This window comes from Rhyacophila brunnea, unplaced genomic scaffold (assembly GCF_057557595.1).
Source record: "Rhyacophila brunnea isolate RB1 unplaced genomic scaffold, BYU_Rbru_1.0 scaffold_13, whole genome shotgun sequence".
Taxonomy (NCBI): Eukaryota; Metazoa; Arthropoda; class Insecta; order Trichoptera; family Rhyacophilidae; genus Rhyacophila; species Rhyacophila brunnea.
Genome location: NW_028232785.1, coordinates 40,364,312 through 40,374,951, shown reverse-complemented (window position 1 = coordinate 40,374,951; position 10,640 = coordinate 40,364,312). Strand labels below are relative to the sequence as shown.

General features: G+C 40.7%; 1 protein-coding gene across 1 annotated transcript; it reads left to right on the top strand.

Moving 5' to 3' along the window:
- The first annotated feature begins 773 nt into the window (after window positions 1-773).
- On the top strand, window positions 774-8,892 carry LOC147077518 (uncharacterized). Its single transcript, XM_085941109.1, has 2 exons — window positions 774-1,020; window positions 8,713-8,892. The coding sequence occupies exons 1-2, from the start codon at window positions 859-861 to the stop codon at window positions 8,890-8,892; spliced, it is 342 nt and encodes a 113-aa protein (XP_085797235.1). The 5' UTR covers window positions 774-858.
- Window positions 8,893-10,640: the final 1,748 nt, after the last annotated feature.

The following is a 10,640-nucleotide window of genomic DNA, read 5'->3' as shown; positions in this document are numbered from 1 at the left end:
AGAACTGTCAGACGCAACATGTAAACAATAAGAAAGCCAAATCCAGAATGAAGACAAAATGATGCCAAACTCCATACATAAAAAATAGACGCGCGGGTATGACCAGTAAATAAAAAGGGAGGAATGACCAACGACAAGAAAAGAGAAAATAAATTAGTAGAATATAACCTCACGCGAAGAATAAAGAGCAAACCCTATCTCAAGGACTTCAAAGTCAAATTCGAATAATAACTCATTTTCGGCATATATGAGACATGTCCAGTTTTGAAATCTAACTACTGAATTATAGAACCAACGCACTGTCGTTGAAAATGTATGTAGGTATAGGTTTTTAATATTCATACTATTGACCGAAAGTTTGATGGAGTTTGAATTTAAATTCTAAAGGATTCATGTTTTGTACTATTCCATTTGAGTCGTTTTTTGCGACCTGGGTTTTGCCTTTCGGCATCTTCAGGCACTGTGTAAACACGTGAAAGAAAACAAATGATTCTCTCATAATAGTTTGATAAAATAATGTTTACAGTGCCGTATCGAGTAGGTAGGTACCTATTAACTTACTTATTACTAAAGTAAAACAACATATTATGTAGGTAATGAATTTGTGACGTCATATTGACGAAAAGGTTCCTATAATGAAATTTTTTATAAGCTGTTGACCTGATAATCAGCACATCATTTAGTAATTTAATTAACTTTACAATATTATTTTCATAGATAATATATTATCACCAATGGATTCATTCATTATTATTCTGTTGTCTATATAGTCTATGGTTATCGGTTTTCACTTCACAACAATAACAAAATTGTAGGTTAAGCTGTGTTTTTCCATTTTTAAGGCTTAAGATATATAAAATGGATATCAAACTCGAACCAGAGGATAAGGAAACGGACAATGAAGATGATGAAACATCTCCTAGCAGCAATTATGCGCTAATACGCCATAAATACGACCAAGTAGCGAACACATCACCTCAACATTCTGCTGATGTCAAATCCGTTTACGTCAAATCTGAGGTAATTTACCATTTATTTGTTTATGCGTCAATTACATTGAGCTACTTTACGAGCTGCTTGTTGCGAGCTGTAAAGTCGCCCAGTGTCATCATCGAACAAGCTAACAAGCAGATTGTAAACAATCTACCGAGAAAAGTTGAAAGCCAACTCTACACGCTACACGCCGGCGTGTGGGCCTACTGCGTCTGCGCAGTAGAGCGTAGTAGTGACCCCCCGGTAAAAAACGAACTACGTCTGTCAAAATAGTCGCTAGCTTGTTGGCTTCTCAGCGAATAGAAAGTTTTGTGTGTCATGACAATCGCAGTAGCTGAATCGCCCGCTTTTAAATTCGCCAACAAACAGCTCGTAAAGTAGCTCAATGTAATTGACGCATTAAGAGTAATAGCGCCTGTACACATGCATGCAATTACTGTCGGCAATTGTGCTTATTTTAAACTGTCATGACAATAACTGTTTACACGTAAAAATGCTGACTGTCTCTCCAATCTCCTTCTTCAAGAGTAAGCGATACGTGTCATTTTATACTACTATCTGATAGGTCGTATTGAAAATCGGAGCTCAAAATGAGTAGTTGGTTTTTTTACCGGCATGTTCGCCCCTATCGCTTTACTGCGCAGGCGCAGATCGAAAATAATCTTCATGCGCGCAATAAATCATCACAATTTGGAATCTTCCAATCTTGTTTGATTTATGCACGCAATCTTGCCAACTGCAGGATAGTATATATTTCCCCATACATTTTCTTACTGTGCACAGTACATCCATGCACATGTAAACAGGGTATTCATCATCATCATCAGCCTGAATCTATCCACTGCTGGATGAAGGCCTCTTCAAGCTGCTTCCACTTCTCTCGGTCCTGTGCATTGCGTTGCCACATACTTCCGCAGAACTTTATCATTTCATCGATCCAGCGGCCTCTAGGTCTACCTTGCGGACGTTTTGTACTTCTTGGATACCACTGGATGACTAGATTTGTCCAACGATTGTCTCTTCTTCGAGCTATGTGTCCAGCCCATCTCCATTTAAGGCTCTTAATAAACTCTATTACATCGAAAACCCTTGTCTGCTTCCTTATCCACTCATTCCTCTTTTTGTCCTTTCGCGTTATGCCCAGCATGCACCTCTCCTTACCACGTTGTGCTACTCTAAGTTTCTGGATCTCTCGTTTACTTAGGGTCCATGTTTCACAAGCATATGTGATCAAGGGAAGCACACTTTGGTTGAATACTTTGCGCTTTAGGCACAGTGGAAGGTCACTTTTGAAGACATTATTCAGTTTGTTTCAAAAAGCACTCCAGCCTAGCTTTATTCTGCGAACAATTTCATCAAATATGCACCCATCTATAGACACTTGTTGTCCCAGATAGATGTAGCTTTTCACCTGTTCGAGCTGAGTGCCATTGACGAGGATCTCTTTTTGGCCCGCAAAGCAGTTGAACATCACTTTCGTCTTTGTTACATTTATTTTCAAACCTACTTTGTTGCTTACTGAAGCGAGTTCCTGCATTCTGCTTTGGAGGTCTTCTGAGTCTTGCGAGAAAATTACTATGTCATCGGCAAAGCGCAGATGACTCAGGTATTCTCCATTTATGGGGATCCCTTTGTCATTCCAGTCAAGTTGCCTGAAGTCTTCAAACGTGGTATTAACGTCTGATAACTAATAATCCAGTATATCGACTATTTTCAAAATTTGTCGAGTCGATCTTCCTAACGTAACACCGTCTCGAATAGAATTACAAATTGATATTTAGTTATTTTCTAGAATATATTAAATAGAATAGAAGGGTCTGTGATTTCGAAATACAGTAGAACCTCGATTATCCGGATTATATTCATTAAAAGACAAATTGGATACAATCGATGCTTTGAAATGCGCTGACTCGGTCATCGTTCGGACTCGGACGTTATCTATCTAATCAATATGGTATCGGAACGTCAACTATCTTGGATATAAAAAAACAGGTAAATGTGCCGCAGAGGTGGACATGAGATTTTACAACTTTCTTTTTAGACCAAACCAAACCTGACCTAACCTAATATTACCTCATATAATCTTGTTTGTGATAAAAATGCATGAAAATTTCAAATTTTCAATTAACGATTATTGGATCGAAAAGCCGATGCGCCGACAGAAAAAGGTATTTATTATAATTGTCTACATGGAATAAACTGTTTGCGTAGAAAAAAATTATAAAAACTCGTGTCCACCTCAATCACACATTCAATCAATCAGCACATTTATCAAAGTAATAAGTGGCTGGGACATGATATGTTCTGGACGCTGCCAGAGAGTGCGACACTCTATTCCTTTGTGGCATAACCTCAAGGGTAACGTCGTCGTGGCCAACCCTTCACCCTGCAGTGGTACAAAAGCGATCTACGTACTGCAGGTTTTGCATGGCGGGAGATGCAAGAGTTGACGATTAACCGAGGGAAGTGGCGTGAACTTGTGCTAGCCCTACCACAAACTTTGCTGGTACCGGTTCAGTTAGCTTTAATCTCGATTCTTGATATTCTAAAAGGAATTTTGTATCAATATCTGAAATGGTTCCGAAGTTACAGGAAAACAATGTGTTAGGTAAATTGGCCAGATAGCATCAGTGGAGTTAAGTTTGGTTCTTTACGCACACATTGGCGCTAGAATTGCTCCGATCAGATTAGGCATTCTCTCGCTACAGTGGTATCAAGCATTTTAAATTGATCACAATCAGAGGTTCACGGCGCGGCATCCCCCGCCACCTGATGAGGTTAGTCACCGCCATCTTTAGATTAATAAAGCATGAGCATAAATTTTTGCACATGCAACGAGTGGTCCACTGCCATACTATTTATTGATAACGTACTATCACCGGCCTTCTGCGCGCTCTGAAGCGGAGATGGCAGGCCGTGATAACGTCAAGGTCAAAGCGGGGGTGGGAGACAGAAACGCACGGTGTATGGTGTCGAGGCTGGTATATTTTATCGTATTTGATACAGGGTATTGTCGTTGGTGGTCGGTAATTAACGCTTTGGCAGGCTGCAAACGTGGTGTCGCGGCTGGGCTGCTGATTGACTGCTTGACATCCGAGGCGAGAGTCAGTGCTTGCAGCGTGGCGATGCAGTCTTGGCTGGAAATGCTGGCTGGCTGTCCGGAATGCTTTTAGCTTGGTATCTTGCTTGGCGCCGACGCGGTCCTTTTGGCTGGAGAATAGGGGATGTTGGCTTGGCTTCGCGTCCGAGGCGAGCAGAGGCGAGAAGATCCTGGCTGGTCGACGTCTGATACGAGAGAGATTTTGCGGTCGATGCTGTTGGTTCGGCGTTTGATGTAAGAGAGAGCTTTTCGCGCGCGTTCAACCGTCAGATTGCCGGCATTAACGCGCTCTCTGTTTTACCGATGAATTGACTAGTGGCGATGCGAACGACCGTTTTTGACAGGCCGCGTCTGTGTTTTGGCGGGGCGCTGACGAATTTGAATATCCGATTCTTTGAGGCGGGCTTCGCTCGGCCGAAGGTTGCGAGAACCGCGAAGAGTGGACGTAGGCTGAGGGGTATGGGAAAGTTGATGGTTCGGTCCTTCCTTTGAGTTGGTCTCCTGTGGGAGACTTTCATCTGGTATCAGTACTTGCAAGCAGAGTTTGGTATTCTACAATGACTGAAGAGTATAAATAAGTTATAAGTTATTGTCGTTTAGAATCGACTGTCACATTGACAAACGTCCTAGTGTATTATATTATTATACACAGAAGAAGTTTATTTACTTTAATCGTCACTATTACGATCACGAAAATAGTGAGATCTCGGATGTAACAAGGAAACATTCGTTGACATTTTAGTTTATGATTTTCTCCATACATTTATTCACTTTTATAACGAGCAACTTATCGGATATACCGAGCTAAAATACTGTTAATGTGTCGATCGTTTAAAAACATTTCGACCCTAAGCAATAAAATCCGACCGGACAGGATGCCGCTGGGTTCGGATGACGTTTATGTTCGCCGACAATATTGAAAAAGTTTCCACGCATATGGTTGAAATTGCATGTTAAAAATCCAAGGCTTGTGAAGTCAGTAGGTACCTACCAGCGTTCATTACAATAATCAACTTCTTTTGTAGTTTATGAATGCCATGCTTGTTTCGGGGAAAAATTCTAATTGTGTATTTTTGTTTTATGTGACCGCTCATTTAAAAATATCTATTCTCTGATATAACGAGTAATGCTTATAACGAGCAAATTCAATCGGTTCCATCTTCCTCGTAATAACCAAGTTCGACTGTATTTCTTTTATTCAACGAATAATTCACAAGATTTAAGAATGTACCATTCTAATTATTGAACATACATAGATAGAGTAATATTGTTTATCTAAATGGTTTGGTCTTCTTCTTCTTCGATGGCGCTACAGCTCAAGTCGAGCCCTGGCCACCTCCACCGCCGTCCTCCAGCCGGAACGGTCCTCCGCATGTCTTTTCCAGTTCCTGATTTTTAGCAGCTGGTTGGCATCTTTTGTAATGTTATCACCCCATTCGTGCGTGGCTTTCTCACTGGCCTTTTCCCTCCTGGGTTCTTTCGAGGATCTTCTTCGGTATACGTGACTCAGGCATGCGCTGGACATGGCCTGCCCAGTTTAGCCTCTGGAGTTTTATGAAGGTGGAGAGTTTTGAATCTTGGTATAAGCGGTATAGTTCCGTGTTGTACCTAATTCTCCACTCCCCACCATCATTCATGGGTCCGTATATCCGCCTCAGGATCTTTCTCTCAAAGCAGTCCACCATTTCAGCTGCTTTCATATTTAGCGTCCATGACTCGCACCCGTATGCAACGACTGTGCGTATGACGGTTTTATAGAGCCGGGTCTTAGTTTTTCTATGGACATTTCTGGATTTATGGTTTGGTCTAGGCAAGGTTTAATGAATTTTAATAAACTAACCAACATGTGTAATAATATATAGTATGAATGAAAAAGTTTGCACTGTTTTGTCAAATCGCCCATAACATACCAAAACAATTATGGCTTAGTTTAGGCAAGGTTTAATCGATTGCTAAAAACTAACCAATACTATCTGTAAATTGTAGTCTTAGTTCAGTGAAACCAAATAAGTATGACTGACAAAGTTTAGTGTGCACTATTTATGACGGATCTTAACAGCCTACCTCCACCCTTCGCTACTGTTTTACATACATTATAATGAATGTGACAAATTACAAATTTACAGCGTTCACAACATGACATAAAAAATAAGTGTCAACCCATGGCCCCCACATCCTGAAGCGAGCCCCCACGTCAGGATCTCTGTCGGGCCCCTCTACCTATCGCTAGGGTTAAAAGCAGTGTGACGCTCTACAGAAACGTTTTTCAAATGGTGTTCTAGTTAAAATTAAGGGTATTCAGTGTATTTTTAGCGTTTTTATGTATTTTTCAATAAATCTACTTGAGTTATGAAGTTTTCGAACATCAACACACAATAATCAAAATTTCTATCACACAATCACATGCTTTAAAATGTTATCAAATATTCTTAAAGTTAAATAGCGCCGACTTTTTTACTATTCGAGCAAAGTTGTGATGACTGCAGTTGAGAAGGGTGACTTTTGGAAAGAGGTAGGCAAAAAGAGCACACTTGTCAGGTATACTTACGAGAATAGTACGATATTTACTACTAATGAATAGGTACACACTAATAAATGACAACGACACACATGAAACTTCAAAAACTCATTGACAACATAAAAATGAGCGATGTGTTTAAATTACGTATTTTTCATGACATGTATACCCATCAAAAATCATTAGATAAAATTTATTTTTATTAATAAAAACAATCTAGGTATACTTATTTATTAATATTCGATTAAACGTCGTTCAAATATTTTTTTAATTATCTAATTCTATTATTAATGATTTTGGACAAAGTGCGCAGTCGTGACAACAATATTATGCGCGAATATTTAGGCTCTGCGATAGGAGCTTACCTTATTTCATACAAATCAACAGACTTGGTGGGGTTACGAGACGTAAAGTCCATACGAAAAAAAATCAGAATTATCGGAAATTTATTTACGTCCAAGATATATGGCGCGCTGTGGTATATTTTTTAATACCTTTGCAGATTGTTTTGTAAACTGTGTAATACTGTAATACATTCCTACATTATACGTCGTCTCTCGTAAAATACAACATAAAATAATGAAGTGATTAAATATATAAATATGTCAATATGCAATTAAAAAATATTTTTCTTAAGAAGGTAGGCTTTAAATAATCGCCTAGTATGAAGTCTTCGCCACTGGATGACTGTGTTTATCTTATTATAAAGTAGACACGCCATGCGGCCCCCCCCCAGAGCCCTGTCAGCCCCCCCCTTTGTGGGGCCCATGTGTCAACCTCAGAGTAACAATATATAGAGTGCCTACTTATTTGTCGGCATAATGAAGCTGTGACGACCTTACGTTCTGACTCATATAGTATGAGAACTGCCACTGATAGTAATTTGGATTTTAGATTTTTACGGATTCCAAAGTAACAGCTGTTGGCATCTGTATACGTCTTCAGATTTCTGTTTCCGTACCGTTGTTAGCGTTGATAACGGTCTTGAAATGGGGGTTTTAGGACAAGCCAAAAGACAAGAGAACTAATAGCTACTATAAAAAACAGAAAAACTGCATACCGCAATGAGAAATATGAATTTCTTCAGTTCATAATGCGAGGAAACCTAGAAGGCAGCAGAGGTGTATGTAAAAGGAGATTAACTTGGCTATGTAATCTCCGTAAGTGGCTGAATGTTCATGGCGTTGGAGATGTGATACTGATACCAGATGAAGGTCTCCTACAGGGGACCACCTCAAAGGGCGGACCGAACCATCAACTTTTCCAAAACACCACAGCCTACGTATACTCTTCGCGGTTCTCGCAACCCTCGGCCGTGTGGAGCTCGCCTCCTCAAATCCAACTTCAAATTCGTCCACGCTCACACAGACGCGGTCTGTCGAAAACGGCCGCTCGCGCCACCACTAATGAATCCGTCGGTAAAACAGGGAGGTTCACGACTGACAGAGCGCCATGATGCCGCGATCTGACCGTTGGATGCGCGCGAAAATCTCTCTCTCGCCTCGGACGCCAAGCAACAAGCATCGCTAGTCCAGCCAGAAAAAAAAACTGCCTTTACAACCTGACAATACCCTGCATAGCGATATAATAAACTGCTGCCAATCCACAACGTGTGTTTCTCTCAATTCCACCCCGCTTCTGGCCTGCTAGTGACACGGCCTTCACCATTCTCCTCGACAGAGAAAGGCCGGTATCAATACTAATCAAGCCAGGATAAGGAGGTGTACTACTTTGCACTAATCTTTGATAGAAGACAGCAACCAATACAACAAAATTTATTATTTTCTTCTTCTTTCGACCATGTCCGATCCTAATAGGATCATATGGGCCTGCACAGAGTAGAGGTTTGTATTAACAGATTTTTGTTTTTACGAGAAATGTATGTCAGCCATTTGCTCAACCTATTAGGTCCATACGCTGACTCATACACAAATTGAAAAACAATATGTCTACTTGCCAGACCCAGGATTCGAACCTGGGACCCACGACGCTATAGGCCGACGCTTAAGCCACGCGGCCATCGTAGGTGTTTTATAAGTTTATTTAAATTTTAAATTTATATGTGAAAATAATTCTAAAATAATTCTTTTTCTTTTTATAGGTGCCACAAGATGCGGAAATTAAAATAGAATTCGATCCTTGCAACAGTCATCAGTTCAGAGAAAGTGTTGCCAACTTATATGAGACATCAACAGGTTACGGCGGATCAAAAATTGGACAAAATTTAAACACGGTAATTGACAATATATATTATTTGCATTTCACGGCATCGTCATCATAAACCTGAATCAATTCACTGCCGAGTGAAGGAGTCTCCGAGCTGTTTCCGTTCCTCTTGAGCATGTGCGATGTGTTCCCACGTACTTCATTAGAACTAAACTATCTCATAGGATGTCTACATCCCCGGTGCCACTGAATGAATAGATTTGTCCAGCAGTCCAATATGCCTGAAGCGTAAAGTGTTCAACCAATGTGTGCTACCAGTGCTAACGTATGCTTGCGAAACATGGACTCTCAACCAATGACATTATTAATGGACAATGCACTCAATACAGTAGCTAGCAAGTAAATTCGCGCATACAACATTCGCACATGTATAGGTAGACGTCACGCAATAAATTTCCATTATGTGATATCACGCATCGGGAATTTATAGCATTATCACCTTTATTGTAATGGCGTTAGAACAGTGTTTCTAGTATCAGTGTTCATTTGAGCGAATCCGTTCGAACCAAACCATTCGGCAGACCCGACAAAAAGCATCGGGAATTTATAGCAATATCACCTTTATTGTAATGGTGTTAGAACAGATTTTTTTCCCAGATGCTTCGTCTATATTAATGTCATTGCTCTCAACACACGAGAGATCCAAAAATTGAGAGTTTCGCAACGTGGCATGGAAAGGTGCGTGTTGGGCATAATGCGTAAGGACCGCAGAAGGAACCAATGGATAAGAATGCTAACAAGAGTGAGAAATGTGATAGAGGTCACCAAATTGATGAAATGGCGGCGGGCCGGACACATTGCATGGCGAATGGATGGCCGCTGGACGAATGCAGTCATTCATTGGTACCCGAGGGGCACTAAGCAGCCACAGGGGCGCCCCAAAACCCGCTGGATTGACGAACTTGTCAGGATTGGTGGAAGTACGTGGCAGAGAAAAACAAGGAACCGAGAAGAGTGGAGGGAAGAGAGTGAAGAGAGGCCTTCATCCAGCAGTGGATCGACCCCGGCTGAAAATATATACAGTAGGCACTCAGTAATCCAGCGTTCACCAATCCGGCACGTCCAATAGTCCGGCATTCTGCAACTCAGCTCTCCTGCTCTATAATCCGGCAGATTTCACATTAAACTGCCGGATTACAGAGCGGAGAGCTGTTATGTTTACATAAACTAATAAAGATTTTTACTGTGGTAGAATTATTTCCTTTAGAAATCCAATAATCCGGCATTTCCTACAATCCGGCGTAGGTGGAAAAATATGGGTACCGGATTACCGAGCGCCTACTGTACTTTGAATATGAATCCTCCTTGACTTGTACCAGAACTAAATCATTCATGTTATAATACAAATCTAGCTTATAACGCCAGCGAAAGGATATACTGCGTCTATTATTATACGGGAATAGGTAACCAAAATCACGGCCCCCACATCCTGAAGCGGGCCCCCCTACCTATCGCTAATGTCAATGGCAGTGTGATTTTCTGCACTTAGTGTTCCCCAAGTGGTTTCCATGGAACCCCAGGGTTAATGGTATTCTGTGTATTTTTAGCGATTTTTAAATAAATCCAGTTGATTTGTTGAATTGTCGGCCCTCAGCATAATATGAAGCACTGATCGCAACCACCTTTTGTGGTACCCAAGGAACATGGAACTTTTCGCCATATTGGGTAAAAAGCCATTTTGTAAGTCTACGCGTGAATTATGATTAGATTATATCAATCATCATACATATCACTTCGAATTACATCGCACATATTTTGAAATGTTATAAGCATTAAGGTGACGCATCAGTGAAACGCCAAATA

Excerpts from the sequence above, each read along its gene's own strand:
- LOC147077518 (XM_085941109.1), top strand. The coding sequence starts at position 859 with ATGGATATCAAACTCGAACCAGAGGATAAGGAAACGGACAATGAAGAT. Across the intron at positions 1,021-8,712 it reads CCGTTTACGTCAAATCTGAG|GTGCCACAAGATGCGGAAAT; the intron begins GTAATTTACCAT and ends TTCTTTTTATAG.